This window comes from Setaria viridis, chromosome 9, assembly GCF_005286985.2.
Source record: "Setaria viridis chromosome 9, Setaria_viridis_v4.0, whole genome shotgun sequence".
Classification (NCBI taxonomy): Eukaryota; Viridiplantae; Streptophyta; class Magnoliopsida; order Poales; family Poaceae; genus Setaria; species Setaria viridis.
The window spans coordinates 43,770,892-43,796,561 of NC_048271.2; the positions used below are offsets into that span (position 1 = coordinate 43,770,892).

At 45.7% G+C, this 25,670-nt stretch overlaps 4 protein-coding genes across 5 annotated transcripts; 2 read left to right on the forward strand and 2 right to left on the reverse strand.

Annotated features, from left to right (window-relative positions):
• Window positions 1-317: 317 nt before the first annotated feature.
• Window positions 318-1,334, reverse strand: LOC117841083 (uncharacterized). Its single transcript, XM_034721654.2, has one exon. It carries the CDS (start codon window positions 1,332-1,334, stop codon window positions 318-320), a length of 1,017 nt encoding a protein of 338 aa, XP_034577545.1.
• A 1,609-nt stretch (window positions 1,335-2,943) lies between these two features.
• On the forward strand, window positions 2,944-10,766 carry LOC117840053 (monocopper oxidase-like protein SKU5). 2 transcript variants are annotated; one of them, XM_034720504.2, is made up of 13 exons: window positions 2,951-3,455; window positions 3,556-4,075; window positions 4,165-4,531; window positions 4,623-4,988; window positions 5,061-5,139; window positions 5,703-5,893; window positions 7,563-7,659; window positions 8,401-8,492; window positions 8,592-9,295; window positions 9,373-9,443; window positions 9,842-9,931; window positions 10,015-10,194; window positions 10,386-10,766. In XM_034720504.2, exons 1-13 carry the CDS (start codon window positions 3,327-3,329, stop codon window positions 10,440-10,442), a joined length of 2,943 nt encoding a protein of 980 aa, XP_034576395.1. In that variant the 5' UTR covers window positions 2,951-3,326; the 3' UTR covers window positions 10,443-10,766. The 2 variants fall into 2 exon arrangements, with proteins under 2 accessions (XP_072146898.1, XP_034576395.1); XM_072290797.1 differs by lacking the exons at window positions 7,563-7,659; window positions 8,401-8,492; window positions 8,592-9,295; ... (2 more) ...; window positions 10,015-10,194; window positions 10,386-10,766 and adding an exon at window positions 6,006-6,444 and having other exon boundaries at window positions 2,944-3,455.
• A 4,665-nt stretch (window positions 10,767-15,431) lies between these two features.
• LOC117840052 (uncharacterized) lies at window positions 15,432-18,956 on the forward strand. The gene is made up of 5 exons (XM_034720503.2): window positions 15,432-16,057; window positions 16,153-16,224; window positions 17,073-17,158; window positions 17,685-17,759; window positions 17,916-18,956. Exons 1-5 carry the CDS (start codon window positions 15,822-15,824, stop codon window positions 18,440-18,442), a joined length of 996 nt encoding a protein of 331 aa, XP_034576394.1. The 5' UTR covers window positions 15,432-15,821; the 3' UTR covers window positions 18,443-18,956.
• A 545-nt stretch (window positions 18,957-19,501) lies between these two features.
• LOC117840051 (U4/U6 small nuclear ribonucleoprotein PRP4-like protein) lies at window positions 19,502-23,282 on the reverse strand. Its single transcript, XM_034720502.2, has 5 exons — window positions 22,387-23,282; window positions 21,066-21,519; window positions 20,724-20,921; window positions 20,557-20,638; window positions 19,502-19,823 (listed from the first exon to the last, which is right to left on the reverse strand). Exons 1-5 carry the CDS (start codon window positions 23,130-23,132, stop codon window positions 19,729-19,731), a joined length of 1,575 nt encoding a protein of 524 aa, XP_034576393.1. The 5' UTR covers window positions 23,133-23,282; the 3' UTR covers window positions 19,502-19,728.
• Between the last annotated feature and the right edge of the window lie 2,388 nt (window positions 23,283-25,670).

The window sequence follows — 25,670 nt, forward strand, 5'->3', positions numbered from 1 at the left end:
TGAATGGATTTCTCTTTGGGTTTTTTTGAACGAACAACACTCGACGAGTGTGTTTCTATTGATATAGCAGAAAATCTCTTTAAGTTCTGATGCTACGCACGATTCTTTGGTTGTAGATATAAGACGTTGCTTCTAATTTAACATTGATAAGAATAGCTTGCACAGCATCAATCAAAACAAGTTCAGTTCAAAAATGCAGCTTCAAACCATTACACATGACAATACGAAACAACGAACCTACAAAGCTGCAAAAAGGAAAACAGTCTGAAGAAGGATCACCGCCCACCGGTTCCGCGGCACTCCACGCGCCAGCGCCACTACCATCCGGTGCGCATCCGGGGAGGCATCCCGCTAGGCGACGGCGCCAGCGGCCGCCGCCCCGCGGATCGCAGCGCCCGGTCGAGCATCGCGGCGCGCGTGGCGGGCGACACGGGCTCGCCGCTGGCCAGCGCCCGCTGGTACGCCTCGTCGCCCTCCACGTCGCCGCCGCTGAACGCGAGGCGCACCAGGCGCCGCACGTCGCGGGGCGTCAGCTCGTGCTGCTCGCCCGGCTCGGGCCCGTCGGCGCGCGCCTCGAAGCCCGACAGCAGCAGCGTGCCGTCGCTCGGCCCGACCTCACGCGCCAGGGCGCCGTCGAACGGCCGCGCCGAGAACTGGCCGCCGCCGTCTTCGTCGTCGTCGTCGTCGTTGAGGGCGGCGTGGCCGTGCTCGTACCGCCACGCGCCGCCGTCCGGCTGGGACTGCACGAGCGCCCCGTCGTCGTCGCTGGGGACGACGTGGGCGTCCTCGTACCCCGTGTCGCCGTCGTCCAACCTGCCGCGCTCCCAGCACTCGTCGTCGAACTCCAGGTCGCTCCCGACCTCTTCCTCCTCGTCGTCCTCCGAGTCCGGCTCGGACTCGTCCTCGAGCGGGTCCAAGAACACGAGGCGGAGGCGGAACTCGACGCCGGCGAGGGCAGCGCCGATCTCCCGCTCCGCGCACATCGCCTGGACCTGCGTGGCCGCCTTCCTGGCCTCCGGCGCGACCTCCGGGATCAGCGTCGGGTGGTCGAGCCTCGACACCAGCGCCTCGAACGCGCGGTCGACCGCTGCCGCCGCGGCTTCGCCTCCCTTGACCAGCTCGTCGACGGGGACACGGCACGCCACGTCCTCCATCGTGTCCACGTCGTCGTCGTCCTCATCAGCGTCCCCCAGCACGCCTGCGCGGTAGCACTGGACGACGAGGATCCGGAAGCCGACGGTCGCCGCCGCACCGGGCGTGGCCGTGGCGCTGGCGATTTCGACCAGGGAGGTCGTCCTGTCGTCTCGCGACAGGAGGACGCGGTCGGCCGCCATGGCGTGGTGTGGCAAACTAGCAACTCGATCGCAGCGCTCACCAGGATGAACGGGGCGAGGAGATGATGTGGTACGTTGGCACGGCAAGGGTTTATACAGAGGGTCGGGTTGACCGGATGACTTTTCAGAAGTTGCGAGTCCGATACGGACGCCCTGTCTGAGACCCGAGCTCGATTCTGCTTTTGTTTTGACCGAGTGCGATTCTGCTAGCGGAGCAGAAGGAAAAGCTAACTGACAATCGAGTACTGACTATGGTCATAGATTTGACTAGTTTACGATGACGTTGTTCATCACGAACTCTGCCAAGATTCGGGCAGAGGCGACGCCAGCCGAAAAGTTCACCCGGGTCAGATTTACTTTGACTGACTTCATTTTGGTTTAGAGGGTAGGAACTCGATTTACGTGGTTCTAACTTCCAAAATTTGAAATTTGATATGCCTCCAAACGGGACAGATTCTAGCTCAAATTCCACAAACTAAAAGTTTGGATTCTAATAATCCTAGAAAATCTGCATGCACATTTTACCATTTTTGCCTATCATCCTGCTTGTAATTACCAAATCTACCACTCTCCACTCTATTGGGTAAAAAGGGCATAAAAGGAATCTAAGCAACAAACAACCATAAAATCATATTCTGAAATCTAGGATCCAAACCACACCATCCGGATTTTGCTTAGAATCTAGATTTTGAAAATCCATCTAAAATCCAGTTTTTCAAAATCCACAATCTAATCTAAACGGGGCCTTAGCTGCTCCGAGTAAGCCTAACTGGATTAGACAACATGCTCCATGCACCAGCAAAATATCCAAACAACCTAACATTCGTTTACTTTGCTTGCCGAGTCAGGCTAGGCAAACCTTGTGCTGGACCTGGGTCCAAGGGACCCTACATCTTTTCAATACCTTATTTGTATACGTATACTAAAGCTCTAAGATTTGGAGCCTCTTCATGAAGAGTATAATAGATAATGTCGCGAAAGGTCATCATGTTTATTGAAAAAGCAACGTCAAAGATTTAAACCTTATACCCTACAAATACTATAATAAATTATAAATCTTTCAAAGTTGTGTCAGTGCTTCTTCATCCATTTCAAATTAGGTCGTTTTGATTTTTTTAAATACATAATTTTTGCTATACATAACATATATTTAAATGTATAATAAAAATCATTATATATATAACAATCTACTCCCTCCGTCCCAAAAAAAATGCAATTCTCGCTTCTTGAGAAGTCAACTAATTTTAAATTTGACTAAATTGATACAAAATAGTACTAATATTTATGGTACACAATAAATATTAATAAATTAATCATATAATATATTTTTATACCAAATGTATTTTAAGACGTGAATATTAGTATATTTTTTATATAAATTTGATCAAATTTTATTTTTTTTTTTGACTAGAAGCGATAGTTGTATTTTTTGTTAGCATGGAGGAGTAAAATTTTGGACGGAGGCGAGTATTTTAAAGATCGGAGAGAGCACTCCCAACACAAGGCGCCAAGATGGTGGGCTGGACAATCAGGGTCGTCGGCTGGCCTCCAGCAAAGTTGGCCCGATCCGTCGTCCGCCAGACCGTTGGGCTGAGCTCAAAGCGAAAGGAGAAGCCGCCCGTTCTTTCCAGAGTGGAGGCGAAGCCGGCTTCTTTTCCGCCGCCTCCCCCGCACGGCTGTCGCTGCCGCTGCTTTCCTTCCCGTCTCCACTCCACTCCACTCCACTGTCCCCTCCGCCTCACTGCTCCGCTGTCCGCTCGCTCCTTTCTCCGCCAACGCCGGTCCTCTCCTCGATCCTCGCCTCACCGGCGTGCGCGTGTAGGCTCGCTTGCCTCGGGGTCGTGTTCCGCTTTGGGATCGATTCGATTTTGATCGGCCAACGGATTCGTGCTCCGCTGCGTCTTGCCGGCTCGCCACCCGCGATTCGAATTCGAATCCCCACGACGAGGTCGACGGCGCCGCCGGGACCGACCCGACCGAGTTCCGCCGCCAATGCTGCCGCTGCTCTTGCTCCTCCTGCTAGCCGCGTCGGCGGCGCCGGCGCGGGCGGGGGACCCCTACGCCTACTACGACTGGGAGGTGTCGTACGTCTCCGCGCAGCCGCTCGGCGTCAAGCAAAAGGTGCCATCCGTCTTCCTTCTCCTCCTCCTCTCCTCTCTCCCCTCCGGCCCTCCCCTCGCAACAGTGGGCATCGGCGCTGACACCAGCAATGGCACACCAGGTGATTGGCATCAACGGGCAGTTTCCGGGCCCGCCGCTGAACGTGACGACCAACTGGAACGTGGTGGTGAACGTCCGCAACGCGCTGGACGAGCCGCTGCTGCTCACCTGGAACGGGGTGCAGCAGCGCAAGACGGCGTGGCAGGACGGCGTGCTGGGCACCAACTGCGCCATCCCGGCAGGGTGGAACTGGACCTACGCGTTCCAGGTCAAGGACCAGGTCGGCAGCTTCTTCTACTTCCCCTCCACGCCGCTGCACCGCGCCGCCGGGGGATACGGCGCCATCACCATCAACAACCGCGACGTCATACCAATCCCCTTCGGGTTCCCCGACGGGGACATCACGCTCTTTATTGGCGACTGGTTTAACCGTGGGCACAAGGAGCTCAGGAGAGCGCTCGACGGTGGCACCTTGCTCGGCGCCCCAGATGGCGTGCTCATCAACGGATTGGGACCCTACCAGTACAACGAGTCCGTGGTTCCACCGGGGATCGTCTATGAGCGGATCAATGTCGAGCCAGGTTTGCATTGGCATTTGAATTTCTATTTGCTAGCCTAGATGGAGAGGGGGGGGGTGCAGTCAGCAGTATCATCTTGATTGTCATTTCAGGGAAAACCTACAGGTTTCGGGTACACAATGTTGGGGTCTCAACAAGCCTCAATTTCAGGATCCAGAACCATAACCTGCTCCTTGTGGAGACCGAAGGCTCCTACACTTCTCAGCAGAACTACACCAACTTGGACATCCATGTCGGCCAGTCCTACTCCTTCTTGGTCACCATGGATCAGAATGCCAGCACTGATTACTATGTGGTCGCGAGCGCTCGCTTTGTTGATGCTGCCATAATTGATAAGTTGACTGGTGTCGCTGTTCTCCATTACTCCAACTCCCAGGGTCCAGCCTCTGGCCCTCTTCCAGATCCCCCGAACGATCAGTATGACACGGCATTCTCTATAAACCAAGCAAGATCCATCAGGTACTTCAGTAGATTTTGGATTTTTCCTATTCACGACTTCGGAAATGGGTTTGCTCACATAATGTATCCTCCAACTGTTGTGCTGTTTCAGATGGAATGTTACAGCTAGTGGTGCTCGGCCCAATCCTCAGGGTTCATTCCATTATGGTGACATTACCGTGACAGATGTGTATCTGTTGCAGAGTAGACCACCTGAGCTCATCGATGGGAAGCTGCGTTCTACTCTGAATGAGATTTCTTACATTGCTCCATCAACTCCTTTGGTACTTGCACAACTATTCAATGTGCCAGGAGTCTACAAATTGGATTTTCCTAATCATCCCATGAACCGACTACCAAAAGTCGACACATCTATTATAAATGGCACCTATAAGGGCTTCATGGAGATTATATTCCAAAACAATGCCACAACCGTGCAGAGTTACCACTTGGATGGCTATGCATTCTTTGTTGTTGGGTAATGCAGAAGCCATATTCCCCACTTCTTTATCCAGATCTGCTTTGATTCCTCACGGTTGTTTGTTCTCAGGATGGACTATGGATTATGGACAGAAAACAGTCGTGGCACCTATAATAAATGGGATGGTGTTGCACGCTCTACAATCCAGGTTCTCAAACTTGTCTTCATGGATGTACAAGTTAACCATCACATTAGTTGCAGTATGATCAATAACCCTGCTTTAACATTAATCCCATAAAACACAACTGACAACAGATAATTATTAGCTGTAGTTTCAATATTAGTTGGAGTGGCAGGTAGCAGCTAAATTACCTGCATGGTTTTGGCTGAAGAAATCCTGTAGTGGTTAGAGTAAATTCTGCGGCATCTTATTTCGTGTAATTTCAAATAAGGATAGATATGATTTTAGATAATTAGTTTCTTTGTTTAAGCAACTTCTATGACACAAGACTTCATAAGTTTACAGAAAGTGAGAAGCTGCAAATTCTGACAGTAAACCATAACATTAGTTTGAGGCTACATGTGATTGATTTATCTTGACTTAATTTTTGTGTTTAGGATGAATCTAGGCTTCAGGTTAATAAATCTCTGTAATCTATAAATAGATTAACACTGTAAATTTGCTTTGTGAGGGATCATTGCAGACTTGCAGTGTTGCACAGCCTTTAGCTTGGCATGCCTTTGATTGGGACTGTGTCTACTTGATTGCAGGTATTCCCTGGGGCTTGGACAGCTATTCTTGTGTTTCTGGACAATGCAGGCATATGGAATTTGCGTGTGCAGAATCTTGACACTTGGTACTTGGGGCAAGAAGTGTACATCAATGTGGTTAACCCAGAGGACAACAGCAGCACACTTCCTGATAACGCAATTTTCTGTGGTGCACTCTCAAGCCTACAAAAGTGAGATTCCTATGCCTTTGTGCATTTTATAAAGTTTGCACCACAAGCACAACTTTTACTAGTTCCTACCAATTCTTACATAGCACTTGGTGTCGATTTTTTTTCTCTGCAGAGAGCAATCGCATAGATTCGTGTACTCAGATGCGGTGCCTGTTGCCCTGTGGAGGAACATGTTTTCGCTCCTATTTTTGCTGGCCTCCTTCACTATATGGTTGCAATGATGCAGTCCACACTCCACAGTTTTGTCTACTGGGGGTATGAAACAACGGGGGGAAATTGCTAGTTTTGAGAGAAAACCATTCTGGATGACGTTTTTGAGCGTTTGATTGTTGATTTGGTTAGCGTTGAGTGACCTGAATGCAACTCCCAAAAGTGGGAGAGATTCAGGGGTGGGGTAAGAATATTTTTTCCTCGACAAGTGCAGGTAAATAATGCACTTGGTGTTCGGTGAGTTGATTGTTCTGTATGTAATTTGACTGGTTAATTCATTGAAGACCACTATGTTTTACTTAGTCGAATACAAATAAAATGCAAATCGTGTTGAAGTTCTAGTGATGTCCAGCTCAATCTGCCCTGCCTCTGCCTTGGTAGCGGTTTGTTTATAGTCGTGTACCGATTCAAATGCTTTGACAGCACGTGGATGTTGTTGGTGGCCAGCAGTCTGTCAAGTTGTGCAGATGAACCCCAGTCCCCAGTGGCCGGGCAGCTGCTGCTGTCTTCGTCCTTCCTCCGTCTTGACCACTCTGAATTTGAACTTTGAATGCTGCAGCGAGCTACTCCAGCATCGTTGCTACTCCAGCAGAAAAGAGACCCAATCGCCATGAGGATCCGTCTGGCAGAGTACTGCTCTTCACATGGATTCTCCATCAGGAATGTGAATGCTTAAGACTTGGCCCGATTTGATCGAGCTACTGATGATGACCATATCAATAGATAATGGCAAGCTGACCTGCTGAGGCCTTTCCCCCGGCATCCAAGAGTAGGCGATCAGCAGCTGACTTGACTGACAGTGACATCCAGGGATGTGGCATCCACACACACGTTTTGTTTGCTCTGGATCTCTCTTTTCTGCACATGATATTCGCTGTAAAAAGGTTAAAGAAAGTTTGGTCTTCAACGAAAAGAAATGGTAAACAAAGTGGGAGCTTAGAATGGCTGGTGGTAGCGGCATGTCTCTGATCTGAGGGATGGAGAGTAGGCATATAATAATTACACAGCTTCTCTTCTCTTGTTGAATTGAGCAAGCAAGCAAAGAAAGCTGCCTCTGAAGAAGGCTAAAGCTGCTGCTGCTGGATTCTTCTTCTCTCTGCTGTTGTGCGCAGCAGCTTCGGTAGCTGGTGGTCTATCGGGGAGGGATCGGGTCGGCCATGGCGTCCTGCGCGGCGGCGCGCATGTTCGCGTACAACGCCACGCTCTGCGCGTGCGACCCCGGGTACTACTACCACCTCAGCAGCGGCAACGGCACCGGGAGCTGCGCCCCGATGCCCGGCGGCGGGTGGGGGGACTGGAAGGTGGGCGCCGTGGGCGCGCCGCGGAACCAGAGCCTCTACTTCCTGGCGCCGGTGCTCCCCATCGACGCCGTCCGCCGCCTCACCCAGTCCCAGGCCGTGCTCCTCGAGGCGGCGCTCGCGGCGCTGCTCTCCTGGCTCGCCTTCTGCGCCGCCGCCAGGTTCGCCGGCCGGGACCCCCGCGGGGAGAGGAGGCTGTTCCGGGCACGGTACTGGATCAGCCGCTTCGATTGCCTCTTCGACAATAGCCACTGGGCGGTCCGTTCCCCATTCATCTTCCTTGCTCGCTACTGCTGTTTGCACGAATTTCATGAGAATTCTGTAGAAACTTTACAAGGAACATTTCAATGCGCTTGGGAATTGAATGTTTTCCACCCCGCATTTCAAATGGGACCTTCATACTTTTATCTGGAAGTAAGTTTTGTAGTTTCGAATTTTGAAAATTTTATGAAGCCACTTGTCTTCACTAGTTGACTAGGTGCAATTATTGCCATATTTTCTAATAAGGTTACAATAAATTATGGACATGCTTCTCTTTGTTGAGGGTTTATGGAACCATTCTACCAGAAAACTTGAGTTTAAATACCACCAACCATTGAACAAGTGTTTTTAGTTTGATCGACGAACGGCTTCCCTGGTTTGGGCCACCGTGTTTTGGATTCCTCCTCTCCATAAGTTAACTAAAATTTCCAACTTGCATTGCTTCTTTTCTATAATGCAGCTGCGGTCCTTGAAATTTCTTGAAAACTTTCCTCGCGAGGTCAGTTTGACCCTGCTGTCCCTTCTGATCCTGTAGTTCATTACATGTAATTGCAATATTCTGAGCCGAATCTGAATGCACAAACACCCTTGTTGTCATCCCAGAATAGATTATCAGACTTATCATACAGGATCATACATTTTTGCTCGATTAATTGATGTTCATTCTCTCATGTCTCGTTGGAAATTGAAAACGTCTATCCTGAAAGTCGCATTGTTTTGGCTCGTGAATACATTCAGAGGGATCAGCAAGTGCTAAGGAAAAGGAAGACCGAGCTGGGTGGCACATGCTCAGTGGCTAGCTTGATCCTCTTCACCGGATTGTTAACTGTGTGAGTGTTGCCCATAGACCTTTTTACTGGAATTAATCAGCTGCTCTGCTTGCTTCTAGCATTAGTTACTGTCTGCTAACTTATTATCGGTTATCACAGGCTTCTGTATCAAGCTATCAAAAGACGCAGCATTGAGATGCATCGAGTCAAGCCAGCCAACGCTCCAGACCTGCTGTCTTTCGTGAACGATCTTGAGTTCCACATCACCACCATCTCTGGCATGTCCTGTGCTCAAGCAGTTGCACCTTCGACGTTCGCAATGGGGACACCGGGGTACATGGATTTCAGGTTGGTGTCCCTGCCAACGATGTTCACCTACAGCTGTGCAAACACGAGCCAGGGGCCATCCATTACGCTCAAGTGCAACGGTTGCCGGATGCCTCCGAGAGACCATTTCGTGTCCTGGCAGTTTGTTGACCTGCCGGGGCAACCGGCCGCGGCCGTCGGCTTCCAGTTCAACTTGACCGCGAGGCAGCACGGCAACGACAAGCACGTGAGCTTTGTGAGTGGCACCATGAACTCTGACGGTTATACCGATGATGGCAAGCTGAGGACTTTCAGGGGGCCAGACTCCAATGTTCTGAAGATTCAGTTGTTCCCTCAGATATACAATAAACTTGGCAACCTGAGGCTGTTGCAGCCACTAGTTCAGGACTTCACCCAAGGGTCTGCGTTTTCAGATGTCGGGAGCTTGAATGCGTCCCTGCAGAACCCCAGTGATGGAGTGGTGAATACTACTCTTTACATAAGTTATCTCTCAGACTACATTGTGGAGATCAGCAATGAGAGTGTAGTAGGTCCAGGTGAGTCTCTCATGAAGCCATGTCCTTTACGCGCACATTTTACATTTCTAGCATCTGATGTAGATGATTATCTGCAGTTAGTGTTATTGCGAGTATTGGTGGCCTTTATGCCTTCAGTGTGGCAATTTGTCTCTGCCTCATGTCCCAAGTAAGTCAATGCAAAAATCTGCTTTGTTGTCCGTGGAAACTTTGCCCATTTTCCATTTTTGACCAATGAAATTAAATAGTCTACACTGATTTCTAAATTTTTGCATCCCTTGTCTTTTTATTTGGTTCCCTCACGTCCAACTCTAAACAATCCCTTATTTGCCACTGTCAGTGACATAGGTGGGCCCATGTGTCATTGACACACCTATGGCAAATAAAGGCTTGCAAGTTTCTTTAATGACACATAAGGAATTGTCTATTCTACCATTCGGTGTTATTCATGCAAAGTTCTGGCTTTCTGTGGCACTAAAACAAAGGAATAACCATGAATAATCTGTCTGCATAGCAAAATAAAAATAAAATTGCAACTGCTTGTGATATTAACATATATGCTTTCAGTGCGAAGCTAGGATAAAGAAGCTTCGTGATGAGGATACCAGAATGCTGAAAATTCTGAGCAAACGACGTGCTCGACGGAATTGGGATAAGGTGAAGGATGTCCTGATCCAACTATGAACATTATATCTTTCTGATTGCCTCCCTGATAAGCATATTTATTTCACTGCTAACAGGTCCGGAAGTTTGTCATGTATACCTGGGGTCCAGGCTACCCGGATCCAACTGATAGAAGTGGCCAGCAGCCTGAAGGTTCAACGGTAGATTCTCTGCATAGAACCTTGCACAAGAGAAGAGAACCAATTAGACAAGCAACCTCAGATGCTAACAGACCTAATAGAGTTCCTGCTGACATGGTACAGTATTTGTTCCTTTTCAGTAGCTCGTCATGCTAACGCTCAGATATTTGTGTTTAGTGCAGTAAAATTTCTATTACACCATGGTTATTCACTTATTTGTGTGATTTAGGAATGTTCTTTTCTTCTTCCATTCAATTTGTTTTCTGCTTGTACCTTGCATTTGGTTTTGACTCTTAATGATATTGCAGGGGGCGATTGACATCGAAAGAGCTGGGGAAGCGAAGCAGCCAAGCAGTTCTAGATAGCCTTGATGGATGGATGCTTTGGCTGCAAAGTTCAGATAGGCCCTTTGACACGCTCATTCCTAGCACTTCAGCATTGATGCATCTTTCAAAAATTCCCCCCTTTGCATAGGCCTTCATGAAGATGAATGTTTTGGCACCTGTCCTCCCTGTGAAGATTTGTCAACATGAATGTTCTTTTCTGACAAGCGGCAAAAATTGTACAGAGGCAGTGGTTGGATGCACCTGAAGCTGCAGAGGTTGAACTTGCTTAGAGCAAAGCTAGAACTTCATTTTAATACGGGAAGAAAGCTTCCTTTATCATCTATAAAAAGTTAAGTCACCCAATCTACGTACTCCCTCCGTTTCAAAATATAGGTCGTTTTGGCTTTTCTACGTGTATAGCAAAATCTATATATCTAGAAAAACTAAAATGACACGTAGATCAGTTTGGCTTTTCTATAAATACATAGATCTTGCTACGCACCTACGTAGCAAAATTTATTTATTTAGAAAAGTTAAAATAACCTATATTTTGAAATGGAGGGAGGATAACAGAAATTCGATACAAAGAATGCAGACAAAAGAGTAATAACAAACGAAGAGCACGGACTATCTGACCAGTCAAGCGTCAAGTCAAGGGTTAGCTAGTAAACGTAGGCAGTTGACCTGTAGCTGTAGCCAGGCTCTCGGACACAGGCTCTAACGCAAGGCACATTTCCTTGAAGTCCAAATCAATCTGATCGGTGGTAGCCCCTAAGATAACAGTTGTAAAAAAGCCCCTGGGGCCAGCAAAAGACAAACAACCTTCTTGGAAACCATGTGGAACATTCTTCAGAAAATAGAAGCATCAGGTCAAGAAACACATGAACGGGTACCTGCGCCGGGACACTGTAGACTGTAAACATTGCTCCAAACTATATGTGCCTTCCAAAACAGTATCTATCCAAGCAGTGCTGGCTGATTGGCAAATCTTAGCAATTCACTGTAGGTTTTCGTGACCATAAACATGCAGCCAATGCGCTGGGAGCTTTGTTTTTTTTTTAAGGATGCTGGGAGCGTTGTGACCGATCGATTCTCTCCACACCTCCCTCAGCACCTGAGCATAGTCCATAGCATGCCCACGGCTTGGCCTGAAAAAACCGGGCACCATTAGGTGTCGCATGACACATGCACAGTGCAAGAAAGATTGAACAATGGTCAACCCCCACATCGTGAGAAGCAAACAAAGTACATGATGGGATAAGGAGGCTACCTGCATCTGCTTGGAATTGATGTTCCTTTATTTTAGAAAAAATTCATCCTCTCTATTTATGACAAAAGAGCTTAATTTAATAAATACAAACAATACAGATGAAAGACTGCATCCTTGGCTCCCTCTACACCCAAACATACAAAGACAACAGGGCACAGACTGGCCGAGTCAAGCGTCCTTCTCAAGGTTTAACAAGCATAATCAGCTGATTTCTTAACACGCAAGCTGCATTTCCTTGAAGTTCAAAACATTCTGACAGCCCATAGCATAATAGCTGCGGATAAGCCCCCCGGGGCCAGCAAAAGAGAAACAACTTTAGACCTGATTTGGTTACTTTTGCTTATTTTTAGCACCTGTCACATCGAATGTTTCAATACTAAGTAGGAGTATTAAACGTAGACTATTTACAAAAATCATTACATAATCGGAGGCTAAACAATGAGATGAATTTATTAAGCCTAATTAGCTCATGATTTGACAATGTGTTGCTACAGTAAATATTTGCTAATGATGGATTAATTAGGCTTAATAGATTCGTCTCGCCATTTAGCCTCCACTTATGTAATGGGTTTTGTAAATAGTCTACGTTTAATACTCCTAATTAATATCTAAACATTTGATGTGACACGTGCTAAAAATAAGCAAAGGAACCAAACGCCCCTTTAGAAACCTTGCGGAACATTCGTCAGAAAGTAAACGCATCAGGCCAAGAACAGAGCATATGCCTTCCAAAACAGTCTCTTTGCAGTTGCAAGCTACACCTGCTGATCGAAGAAGCTTCGCAATCCATCACACATTCTCATGACGATAATTCACTATGCAAGAACCATGGCAGCAGATTAGCCATGCCGTCGTTTAGCCTGGCTCCTGTGCTACTCCTCTCCCTGTCCAGCTCCTCGGCGGGCTCTCACAGGATGGAGGCCTCTCCGCGCCGTGGCGGAACGGCAAAGACTGCTGCACATGGGAGGGCATCACCTGCAACGCGAACAAGGATGTCACCGAGGTCTCTCTTGCATCCAGAGGCCTGGAAGGGCACATCTCGTCGTCCCTTGGCAGCCTCAATGGCATGCTGCGCCTGAACTTGTCTGGCAACTTCCTCAGCGGCGGCCTTCCATCGGAAGTAATGTCCTCCAGCAGCATGGTTCTCCTCGATGTCAGCTTCAATCGCCTCGGCGGGGGCCTTCTAGAGCTGCCACCATCAATCTCTGGACGACCTCTGCAGGTACTGAACATCTCGAGCAATTTCTTCACCGGATCTTTTCCATCGACCACATGGGAGAAGACAAGGAACCTGGTTGCACTCAACGTGAGCAACAACAAATACTCTTCACATCCTCGAGCTCCAGGAACCTCCAGGCCCTGCTAATTGGGGTGAACTTCAAGCATGAAGTCATGCCACAAGATGAAACAATGGATGGATTTGAGAATCTTCAAGTCCTGGGCATACATAACTGCTCATTGTCTGGAAATCTACCGATTTGGTTATCAAAGCTCACAAATTTGAAGATGTTGTTGCTATCAAACAATCAACTTACCGGCCCAATACCATCTTGGATTAACACCCTACACTCCCTGTTCTATATTGACGTATCAAACAATAGTCTTACGGGGGAAATCCCAGCAGCATTAGTGGAGATGCCGATGATGCAAGCAGAGAAGACCATGGCGTATTCAGTATCCCAAACTTTTAATTCATACTAGTCCATCAACCCGTGCTCCCGCACGGGCTAATGTTTTAATAAGCTATTGGATTTGAAAATTATTTAGAAATTAAACTCTTAGTTAATAATCAAAATTGTCTACCTACTACTCTCTTATTTTTCCAATACTTCAACATAATACTTATATAGATATGTACCTATCTTTGTCCAATTATGATTGATTTTTAATTAATAATTACTCTATGCACCTTTTCATCCATATTCATACTTTTTTCATTTTGTATCACACCTCCAATCCTCTATACATTATGTTTAGCATACAAATCAATATTTTTCATCGATTCCGCACATACATGTATAAATGGTCTAAACGGTGGCACTCATCATGTGTATATACTTTAACTTAGTATTTTTATATTAATAATGACATAAATAGGTAATTTAGAATCATATATTAGTTTACCTTTTGACATTTCTGTATGATGCACATGAAGATAATTAGATTAAGATTTAGGTATTTACTTTAGGTTATTTTTAATAACGACATACGTGGGTAACATAGATAAAATTTTAGAATGACATTTAAGTTATGCTTTTATAATGATGTGTATTAGTAAATTGGATGAAGATTACGGGGTCACTTTATATTATGTTTTATAATAGCTGAGCTCGGTAATTTAGATATAGGTTTAGAGCTCATTTTTGAATATTTTCACAATGATAGTGGTGGATAACTTTTTAGAAAATATAATAGATCAATGATTATTAGAGTTTACAGGATTGATGTTTTTAATTTTTATGAGAATTTCTCTCTTTTTTCTAGCTTGTCTCGTGGGAACTAATGCGGAGTCTCCAATGGAAAAAAATGAAACTACATTGCTACAAAACTCTTACCAAAAGCTACCTCTCGTTTGTTAAATATTCGAACACAATACTTATGTAGATATACTTAATATCTTCATTCAATTGTGATAGATTTTAGTTAGTAATTACTCTATAATATTTTCATCCACGTATATAATCTTTAACTTTCCACTTTGGATCGCATGTATGGGCTTGAATTTGTTTAATGAACCCTTAGTTTGAGATAGAATTTTAGCATAGAAATGTATATTCCTATCACTTTATATCCTTATAAATAGTAACACACATCATGTGTATAGACCTTAATTATTATATCGTATACCAATAGTGCAAGATATAGACGATTTATAATTATATATTGCTTTATATTTTTAATTAAGATTATTTGATTCAAACGTAGGTTACCTCATGTTATTTTTAATATAGTATGTGTGGGTAATATAGATGCAAATTTAAGGTTACTTTAAGTTTTTTAAGTAACAGTGGTAGTAGGCAATTCAGTTGTAAATTAGGGGTTATTTTAAATATTGTTTATAATGGCATAAGTGGGTAATTTTGATGAAGATTAGGGGGTTGCTTTAGTTTATTTTATATAATGGCAGAGGTGGGTAATTTATATATAGATTTAGGGGGTTACTTTAGGCTATTTTCATAATGGCATAGGTGGGTAATTTTTTAGAAAACATAATAGATCCAATGGCTATGATGACTTGAATCTGTCGATTGATGGTCGGATGTTTTGCTTTTTTGTGAGAATTTCTAGGATTTCTCTCTTTTTCTAGAGTGTCCACCTAGGAATCCTAGGTGGCTTCATCTAGAGGCTTTAAAAGGAGCCTCTAATTAGTAATAGTAAGATTCAACATTCAACCTGTCCATTTTTCAATTAAAAATTTGTATTATCCCATTTCATTATTTTAAGCGGGTGCAATTTAATGACTATTGAAAAAATGACAAAATTAGTTTATTAGGTCTGCTGATTTACTTCCTTAGAGATGTTCAGAAGTCTAAGTGCGTAACATACACACATCTCTGCTTACAAGGATGGTATGTACCAAGCAGATTCATATCATTAGATTCATGAATTAAAAAAATCTTCTAGCAATTATAGAAAGAATTTAGGATCATTGTTTTTGAAATTAAGTTTAGGATCAAGTTTAAACCGTGCGTAGATAAGACAAGAGCACCATCGGCAGCGTCGAGAGCCCGTGACCGATCGATCCTCCCCCTCCCCCCCCCCCCCCCTCCCCTTCTGCGCGTCTCCGTCCCTGCGCGCCGCACGCCACCAGAATCCCCAATTCCAATTCGTCTCCGTCTTCCGGGTTCCGACTCCTCCGCCTGTACGGACACCCATGGCGTACACTACCGTTGCTTATTAATCCCCGCTCCCTCTCCTCCACGGCGTCCATGCCCTAGCTGGTTGCTGCTTTTGCTTCAGGCCAGGGTTTTCCTCCGATCCCTCGCGGAATCTCAGTTTCCCCTACGCAATTTGGCAATTGCTTTCCCTCTCCAATTGCAGTTGCGGCGGGGCTAGGCTAGGGTTTCCTCCGCGGCCGTTTGCTCTCGGCAGATTGAAATTGGATTGGCTCACCGCTTCCGTTAGCAATCCGATCCAATCCAGTCGAGATGGCCACCACCCAGTTCGCCATGGTCGAGGAGCTGGCCTCGCTCGTCAAGGACAACCTGCACAGCAAGCACCTCATCCTCTCCACTGAGGAGGCACTCATCGCCGCCCTCCAGCAGCTGCGCTGCAGCGACGACGGTGGCCGTGAAGAGGTGGACGATGCGGCGGACACCATAGAGCTCCAGCCCGCCGGGGCCTACCACCGCCTCCTCTTGCATCGCCTTGCTGAAATCTACGGGTATTGCTGCCTGCTAGCGCTAGTTTAATCGGGCGTCATGTTGCGAATACTTCCGACTGGCTGTGCAAGAGCTAATTTTGCCTGCTTGTGCTTAGGTTCGCACATGAATCGGTTGGTGAAGGTGAGGATCGACATCTGGTCCTCCAGCGCTGCCCTGAGACAGCCATGTATGTTGCCAAGCTTGCTTGCAAATCTCTCCCTGATAAGATAATGATGTATTCTTTACCTGTTGTCTGTCATGTATACACCTTTCCTTTTGTGTTTCGTAGACCATATTCCAACATTAGATCACAATCACTATTGTACCACACCATTAGTGTACTTCAAGGATCTTTCTGCCAGCACTTGATGCTCGGATGAATGCAAGAGCAATGAAATTACAGTCAATTACACATGCAGATGTCTATTTCTTAACATGACTTTCCAATTGTATATCTGTATCCAAAGTCCCTGTGTAGGAAGATGGTCTATTTGAATTTATTAAAAAAACTCGACCCGTTGGGGGAAGCCCTCCCTGAAGGCATTGTGTGAGAGGTAAAAGACAACCTTGACCACGGTTGAGAAAACCCCTGAACTTCGGCTTTTGTTGGCGAGGGGATTTTTTTTTTAACTCCAGCCCCGTAAATTTGCTCCATCGAGGACTCGAACCTGGGCCTGCTCAGGTGCTCTAACCACTAGGCTAATTCCAACATAATCACTTCCATGGTTTAGAGTATCTTTATCTCATTCTGTTCCTCGGAGTGCTGGGGCTGAAATAAAACTGTCTGTCACTTGGATCTATGAAGATTCTTTTGGGTACCATGCTATCATGAGCCAATTCAATGGCAGCTTGTAACCTTAGCATATTATGTGTTGCTTTCATTGTGTTGGAATTGCCTTTTTTGTTGTTCTTGCCTGCTTTTTTCTTTCTATATTATTTTTATCTAGAAAACTATGCCGTGTATCATTGATCGAGTAAATCCTCAGCAGTTGTTCTTTTACCCTTAGGTTGAATTAGTTGTCTTGTTCGTTGCAGTCCATCCGTCCTTGTTAGTGATATGTTATGGAAGTTTGACAACAGTGATGATTCCACATCTGTTGTGATAACAAGAAATGATACAGGTGAGTCACTCTTTGTTTAAATATAGCTGCACATTTATAAAGAGGTATTTTGGTCTGCTGTATCATGTGCATCTGGTATGTCGACTTACGGACAGTTGTAACGTACCTATTAAAGAGCTGTAGAGTGTAGACAATCATGACAGTTACTGATTGCATGATAACTGTCAAGAAGTAGGAAGTGACTGTCACTTGGCCAAAATCAAATTTATTTCACTTGCAATGTTTTGTGAGCAATATATGGCAACTTGAGATGTTAAAAAAATGGTTGAAGAAGTAAATCTGCAGCCTTGCTCCATGTGGGCTTTAAGTGGGTGGATAGCCGATATATCCTTTTTTACCTGGTCAGCCATACGCTGATACTTCAAAGGATATACTTGTTTTGACTCCATGCCTTAGCTGTTGTTATCCTCAGAAACTCTAAATACAGTACCACCAAGTTTTAATGTTACTATGGCCACTATTAGACATAACACTGTAAGGTTTCGAGCACTCGCTCCTGCGTAACAAGTTGTGATTCTTCAAGCAGATTTCCAAAAGCCTTGGAAGTTAGATGTCCAAGAAGATACTTCTGCTAAAAGCTCGCATCTGAAAGATGCTACAGGTATACAGAACATGAACTCTACCTTTCGGCCAAAAGTCTTCTGGTTATAAATAGGAACTTGCATATTTTATTTGCATGGATCTCAGCATAATTTTGACATAAGAGGATGTGGGTTTTGAAGAGGGAAAGGGTAACCAGTTAACCCATACCTTTCAGATTTGAAGCCTCTGAAGCAGTCAGTGGTTTCTCCGGCAGTATCACTGAAGGAGAGGGAAGCTGCTTATCGAGCTGCTCGTGAGCGAATCTTCTCTGGGGATGATGCCAAGGGAAATGATAGATCATATGCAAAATGTAGACAGGTTCCTGTTGTTGCTCAACGGATGATAGCACATGCACTTGGTCAAAAAGTTCAAAATTCCACAGAGACAATTGCCTCGACAGCAGGCAGAGGAAAACAGCTGCCGAACAGACCAAATATTCCGACACGTAGTAGGAACAACTATTACCCAGTTGCACCAGATAATAGAGAAGAGAATAATGTTCGAAATGGTAAGCCAAACTCAGCCAGTAGGAATTCATATCAAACTGCATCCAGCCAAAGGTGCCGCACCGCTAACAGTAGAGCTGCTACTGCTGAGAGCTTGAAGAAAGAGCAGACTGGAGCAGCTAGAAGAATGTTTGCACATGCACTGGGGCTGTCTGCAGCTCAAGGAAATTATGGTGCACCTCCTAAACCAAAGTAATCTGGAGATGAGATGCTGTGAATTGGAAAAGCTTGCCAATGCATGCTATGACTGCACTCTTTATCCTGTCACGCATATGGCGTGGGATGAATCTGTGATGGTTGGTGCTCTTTTGTGTTCATCTGCTTCTGTGAAATGGCTTTTGTGATGCTGGTAGCAGATGGAAGGTCTTCATGGTTGGATGTTAACTATTGGACTGACCGAGAGGATCTGTGGTCCTGGTTGGAAGAAGAGCGTAGTTTGCCACATCCTTGTCAAAGCAATCCCAAGGCCTAAGCAAGCTCAGTTGGGGAAAGAGCTTGCCGGATGCACATGGCATGCCAAGTGCTTCACAGGAGTGGAAGAAACAGTGTCATCAGTGACACTCAACTATGTCGTGTGTGTTTTTATCCAGTCAGCTGCAATGTGTACTCTTGTAGTATGTTTATGGAGAGACATGTATCACAATACTGCAATTAGACTATACATTGTCTTTGTTTAATATATGCAGTTTCGACTGCAATGTTATTCGGAATCGGAAACATCCCTTACCTAAACCTTAAAAAAAAAGCAGGTGTAAGTTGTAACCCCATCCAGCCTACAGAAGCCACAGGATGGGTACTTTAACCCGAACCGATGGTTTTGATGGATATTTTTGACAAGGTACTGTTGGGACCGACGGGTTTGATGGATGTTTTTGACAACAAGTTGGGAACTCAACTTGCCGAAAGGGATGCAACTGCTTCCGTCTTGACACAGAATTTGGGAGTGAGCATATTCAACTGGTGGTGAAACATACTCTTCGTAACTATACATTTTCAACATTAAAATTTGAACTTCCGAATTGAACTTTAAAACAGCCCACTCAAGAGACTGGAATGTTTTCAACTAAAATTTCGTACTTCCCATTCAGTTATTCTAACATCCACCAGTCAACCAAATGAAACATGTCCAACTAGCAAAACTCCAAATTCAAACGCATCCAACTTTAGAAATTTCATATAGAGACTTAAAGCATTGAACCTATTTATACCAAATAAAAAAACAAAAGGGAATCGCCCCAGCAAATGCCACTAAAAGTTTGTGCGAATGATTGTGTTGTTATATTCCATTGAAGTTAGCATATGACAAGGCATATCCTCAAAGTTTGCATAGCACAACATATTTCTCAAGCTAAGGGTTTATACATGCTACAAAACAGCTCTGTGCTATGCAAGAACAATTAATTTGAGCGGCCGATCAGAAAAAGGGAGAACATCTATTTCTAGCTGACAAACTGAACAGTGCAAACGCAATGAAGCCACGTTTCAATCCAATTCCATCGCATTATCCTGAATGCTGCTTCTGCATGACCAAATCTTTATTGTACGATCATGCGCCACAGTCACGATTTGCTGTCCATCTGCATAAACCACACATGCATGATCAATTAGAAGTTGAACATGTTGACAACAGAGACAACGCAACACGCAGATCATTAACCTACAAATGTCACCTAACATACAGAGTAAACAGTGCACATTTCCTGAGAACAAAAGTCCAGCTTTAGGGGCATATTTCCCCGAAAAGAACTACAGAAGAACAGACATCAAAAGAACAAAGCAGGGCACAATAAAGATGTAAATGATTACTTAAGATCCTAATGTACAATTCCAATAAAATTTAAATGGTGGTGCTTCTCACAGCTCAACTAATCATAAAAGACAAAATATCCTAGTTAAACACTACTCCTTCCATTCCAAATTGTAGGTCGTTTTGGCATTTCTAAATTCATAGCTTTTGCTATGCATCTAGATATATTATGTCTAGATACATAGTAACAATTATATATATAGAAAAGGCAAAACAACCTATAATTTGAATTGGAGGGAGTACAAAATAGCATAACTGCTCAAATTACCACTCCTAGGTTAAGAAACTCGAATGTTAATCTAAGGAAGGATCTAAAAGTGCACTGCACTTGTTATTGTTTCCCTCCCCACAATTGAATAGTCAAACTAGTTATTTTTCCCCTCCCCACAATTGAATAGCCAAACTTCATTTTCACCAGATTGAATTGGTCACTTCTAGAAAGGATTCTGAACAAATACTATTTACTCAACAAGGATAGAGAAAAGCATAAGCTAATATCTTACCTCCACTAATATCCAAACTAGTAACCTTCGACTCATGGCCCACCAAACTTTTGATTGGTTTGTAATCCCGAGCTGACCACAGCTGAAAATATGGAATATATGAGAGATCAATTGGGTAGTAATGGAAGAAAAACAATAAAGTTAAATAAGTGACATGTCAAACTTACAGCTGCTTTGGTGTCATACGAAGAAGTTGCTAAATAATACCCTTCTTGGGGTTCAAACTTCACCTGTGAAACAAGACTCTTATGAGCTGGTATAGAATATAACATTTCCTTTTTCCTCAAATCCCATATTCGGCAGAAATTGTCTTCACTTCCAGTTGCTACTAGATAACCATTAGGAGAGAAGCTGATTCCTAGGACCTGAAATAGAAATAAAATTAGTTTACATAACAAGAGAGACATTCCCTTAATGATTACAATTGCACAAGAAAATATGTATTATCTCATAGGAAATACTGGAAATGTACTTCTAAAGTTCCATGCTAAAACAAAACATGAACTTACAGGTTTCACATGCCCCTTAAGGGTGAAGAACAATCTTCCCGATCTCAGATCCCACACTCGAGCATATGCATCAAGACTGCAAGATGCCACCAAAGAACCATCTGGGTGAAAGCTAACTCCATAAACACTTCTGCTGTGCCCCTCTTGAAGGAGCAGTTCCTTTCCAGTATTGATGTCCCACAATCTCCAAGTCTTGTCAAAGCTAGCTGTACCAAGGTACTTTCCAGATGGGTGAAAAGCAACGCGAGCAAGACGATCAAGGTGACCATCAAAGGACATTAGAAGTGATCCATCCGGTTTCCATAATTTTGCAGTTTTATCAGCTGAAGCTGTTGCTAAGCAGTCATCAGCTGGAGAAAAGGCAACATCAGTTGCTCGTTCTGTATGACCTTTCAGGGTTGCAACTTTAGTTATTTGTGGCATGCTCCATATTTTGATTAATCCACTCCAGGAACTACAGAATGCGGATAAGCAAAGGGTTATTTCCTGAAAAAGAAGCAAGAGTACAAGAACATAATCTTCCGTATTAAGGTTCAAAACAAAGGTAAAGATATGGTAACCAATGTGAGGATAAATAAACAACCAATCGCACATGACATCAGCAACGAAAAAACACCAGCACAGTGAGCCTTTTTAACTGTTAATAAACTTATTTATGGTGCATGTGAACTGCTAGCTAATTGTGATAAAAAAACTCAAGTAAATATCACTATATCCTCACTGCTATTATTCAGATAATGCTTAGGTATTCAGCTTTGTGCTATACCAATGGTGGGCTGGACAGGGCAGGATACTGCGAATTGGATCCAGCCCTGTTTCAACCCACATGAAACAGGACTACCTATTTGGATACTCTGCATCAAGTTGAGAGAGAAAAAATCTGGTCCTGGATCCTTAACAGCTCAGTGACTTCAAACATTAAAATACTTGATTATTAATTCCAAAAGTGAGTTTTCGAATGGTATGTCTGAACTTATTTAGTTACAGTTGGTTCGCGATGAAACAGTCATCATAAGTGTGTTCAAGATTAACTGCACAAGTGCAATTCCATGTAAAAGTACAAGACTGAAGAAACATGGATATCTAACAAAAAGTGCAGCAGATTATTTTCCATCATTGCCCAACAGAAACTTAAATTTTTCTCAACTGGTTTGAGTCAAAATCCAATAATTGCAACAATTATCAAGAGCACATCCAGAGACCACAGTTAACTACTAAAGTAAAGTAAGATCGATACCCAGCAGTTTTGTGCATCCCCCCCTATGAGGCTCAGACTACAAGAACAAAACCAAATGTAAATTGTATGATTAAGAGGAATTACCTGGTGGCAAGCAGTGATGCATCCCGGGAGAAGGAGCAGCCGGTGAGCGGGCGATCATCTCCAATCTCGCTGCACTCGAGCACAAACTCCCCAGCCTGCTTCACGACAAGGTCGGCCTCCGCCTCCGGATCCTCATCGGGATCCTCGTGGCGGCGCTTGGCCCTCTCGATCCTGGCCTTGGCGCGGGGCAGCGAGTACTGCGCGATGTCGACGCGCGCATTGAGCAGCTCCTGTGTGCCCTCGGTGAAGAAGGGGTACTGGATCTGCTCCTCCTCCTCTTCCTCCTCGCCGGCGCGCGCGGCCTGGTCGTCCTCCTGCGCCCGGAGGAGGCGGTCGACCTGGCCATCGGCCTCGAGCCGCACCATGAGTGCGCGAAGGCGGTCGCGGCGTTCCATCTCGCGCTCGCCGAAGAGCGTGATGGGCTCGCCGAGGCGGCGGAGGCGGGCCCGCACGGCGGAGTCGTTGGTGGGCACGGCCATGGCGTACGCGCGGCGCCGCTGGAGTAGCTCCTGCACGGCGCGCTCGTGGCGCTCCCGCGCGGCGCGGTGGTCGTCAGAGACCTCGTACTCTGCCTCGTCGTCGCCCCCAGCGGCGGAGGCGGAGGTGGAGGCCATGGAGGAGGCGGCGGCGGGGATGGGCGCGCGGGGCGGAGGGACGGGGATGGGGGCGATGGGCGGGTGGACCGGGACGGGGAGCGGAGCCATGGGAGGGGTGGGGGCCGGGGGCTGCGGCCTGGGGTTCTCCATGGGAGAGAGCTCCCGCGAGAAGGGGTTTAGGGTTAGGGTTTTGAGGTGGGAAGCAGTGCGGTGGCGGCGATGGAGACGGAGGAGGAACCCGGTGCGTGCGGGACGGAGGACGACGGATGGAGAGGCAGCGGTTTGATGTCTCGTCCCGAGTTACTACGGGAAACAAAGGCGGTGTCCATATTTTTTAAAAAAACTAGTCATAAATTTTTTTTATACTTGCAAGTTACAGACGACATGGCAACGCATGCGTATGTCAATACCTACGTCTATAACATGTTTAAAAAACTTTAATTTCAAATTTATAACTCTATCTCGGGTAAACCATGCATACGTGTATTGTCTTTCTTAAAAAACAATTATCATATAATATTTTTATGCCAAATGATGATGTGCTCTGGTAGTTCTGAATTTATAACTATGTCCTGGTAACTACGAGATCAGATCTTAACAAAACACTGTCTATTGATTCTATAATTTTTTATAGTTGCTTTTCATATTTCATATTGTACCAGATTTCCTAATAAAATTTGGTATATGAGCCACAGGTTTATTGTTTTATAATGGATAGAAATCCGATCTTGATATTCACATGTGGATATATATAGCCAACTTACAAGAGCCCAAGAAGCCGGTAAAACAAGAAAGAAAGCTAGAAGACTAAAGAAAGTTAAAAAGAACTTCTATGTCATACCATTGACATCTTACATTTACTTAAAAACTTTTGATACTTTTGATGTTGGAATCTACCAAAAAATCATAGACCCATATAGAAATCGCACTTAGTCGATCTTGACCATGAACTCAAGCAAACCGTCAAGAAGCAGCCTTTGAGCATGCAGCGTGTCGAAGCGATGCCTTCAAAAAGGAAACAACACGAATGTGCCGCCACCATTGAACAAAGTTTTCACCTAAACAAATCCCGCGAGGTAAGCGAAGGCATCGCAACAACGCCCCAAGACCTCGCCGTTGCTGGCACTGGCGAAATTGCCGAGCAAAACTTTCACTTACAACCCTCCAACCCCACCTGTCGCAAACCACGGGTTTATGGATTAATATGCATGCTTCCTAACAAATATTTGGCATATGAGCCACATATTTTTATGGACTAATACGCTAATGACAAGATTTGACAAGAGTGTGCCATCGTGCATGCCTGTGTGATGGTTTTGTACCAATGCCATTGTTTAATATAGCGAGGAGGAAGTCTAGCCATGTGTATCATCTTTGAAGAAGCAGTGAGAAAAAGTCTGAAATGTCGATTGATCCGCATGCCTTGAACCAATTGTCATGCACGAGCAGACTCATTTATATTCGCAAACTTTATTGAACAAACATGTAATATGATATAATTACCAACATAAAGCACGCTGTAGCATTTTTTTAGCAAAGGAAAGCAGAAGGTGCATAACTACCCAAGGAAGAAGCGGTGAATTAAACTACAGACGTGAACTTCCCAGATTATTGATGAGAATATGCATGGGCGATGGTAAAAAACAAGATATATATGATGCCACTGCTTTGTTGATGTTGTTTTTTGGAATGCAGCCTTAGCTCCAACGGTAAAAGTCTCTCTCACAGCTCACTGTGTTTTTTTTTAAGACCAGTCGTTTGCGACGCAAGTTGTTTGGCGCGAGTTTGAGCCACACCTAATCGGACAGGGCGTTGGTTGCGCCCGGGCAGTGATAAATTTTCAAACAGCCGCGAACGTACGGCTCACCCGGTGCGCCCGTGCAAGGGCGTTCGCACAGTGGCTTGTTGCGGTCGAGCGCCCTGTTGCCCAGTGACAGACCGAGACCGCCCCGCAGCGCCAGCACCACCCTCCGGTGCGCCTCCGAGTCCATCTCGAGTGGCTCCTCGTCCTCCACCCTGCTGCTGCTGCTGCCGCCGCCACGAGCCGCCATCAGCAGCGGCAACCCCGCGACGGGGTCGCCGCTCACCGTCGCCGCCGCTGCTGCCAGCGACGCGGCGACGACGACGCACACGCTCATCACGGCCACGGCCACGGCCACAGCCGCGCTCGTCGTCCGCAGCACGGGCGCCTTCGCCGCCATCAACGAGATCAATCTCTACCGGTGCCGGGGCCTCGTCGACGACGATACGCACGCATGCGTGCGTGCTTAAATAGGCTCGACCGGCGCGGCGCGGCTCGGCTGCCGCGCGTCTCTGTCGCGCGCGTGCTCGAGTGAAAGGCGTGCACTGTCCCGAGTGTCCCCTCCACTCCGGGTCCGGGACGCTCGATCAGCGCCGTGGATTCGATCGAAACTGGAGTCCTAGTGCGGTGTGTTGGTTGGCACCCTTCTGCCGCGGGCACCGTGCTGCGGCAGTGCTACTTGGGCAAGGGCTCTATACCATACATGGATAATGGGCACTGCCACTTAGTTGTTGGTTTGGGTGGCCATGCCATGATCCTCATTTTGCTTTGCATCAATCAGTGGCTAATCCCCAATGCGTGCAAGGTACAACTAGAGAGATTATGTTACGGTGCAAACTTAACACCTACTACGATCAAATGCCCTATTGTTAAGCTGCCGTGTGCAC

Coding starts and splice junctions, on each gene's coding strand:
- LOC117840051 (XM_034720502.2), bottom strand. CDS start 23,132: ATGGAGAACCCCAGGCCGCAGCCCCCGGCCCCCACCCCTCCCATGGCT. Junction 21,520..22,386: donor GCATCACTGCTTGCCACCAG/GTAATTCCTCTT, acceptor CGCATTCTGTAG/TTCCTGGAGTGGATTAATCA. Junction 20,922..21,065: donor TTAAGGGGCATGTGAAACCT/GTAAGTTCATGT, acceptor TTTCTATTTCAG/GTCCTAGGAATCAGCTTCTC.
- LOC117840053 (XM_034720504.2), top strand. CDS start 3,327: ATGCTGCCGCTGCTCTTGCTCCTCCTGCTAGCCGCGTCGGCGGCGCCG. Junction 4,532..4,622: donor AACCAAGCAAGATCCATCAG/GTACTTCAGTAG, acceptor GTGCTGTTTCAG/ATGGAATGTTACAGCTAGTG. Junction 8,493..8,591: donor TTCACCGGATTGTTAACTGT/GTGAGTGTTGCC, acceptor CGGTTATCACAG/GCTTCTGTATCAAGCTATCA.
- LOC117841083 (XM_034721654.2), bottom strand. CDS start 1,334: ATGGCGGCCGACCGCGTCCTCCTGTCGCGAGACGACAGGACGACCTCC.
- LOC117840052 (XM_034720503.2), top strand. CDS start 15,822: ATGGCCACCACCCAGTTCGCCATGGTCGAGGAGCTGGCCTCGCTCGTC. Junction 17,159..17,684: donor GATAACAAGAAATGATACAG/GTGAGTCACTCT, acceptor TTCTTCAAGCAG/ATTTCCAAAAGCCTTGGAAG. Junction 17,760..17,915: donor GCATCTGAAAGATGCTACAG/GTATACAGAACA, acceptor CATACCTTTCAG/ATTTGAAGCCTCTGAAGCAG.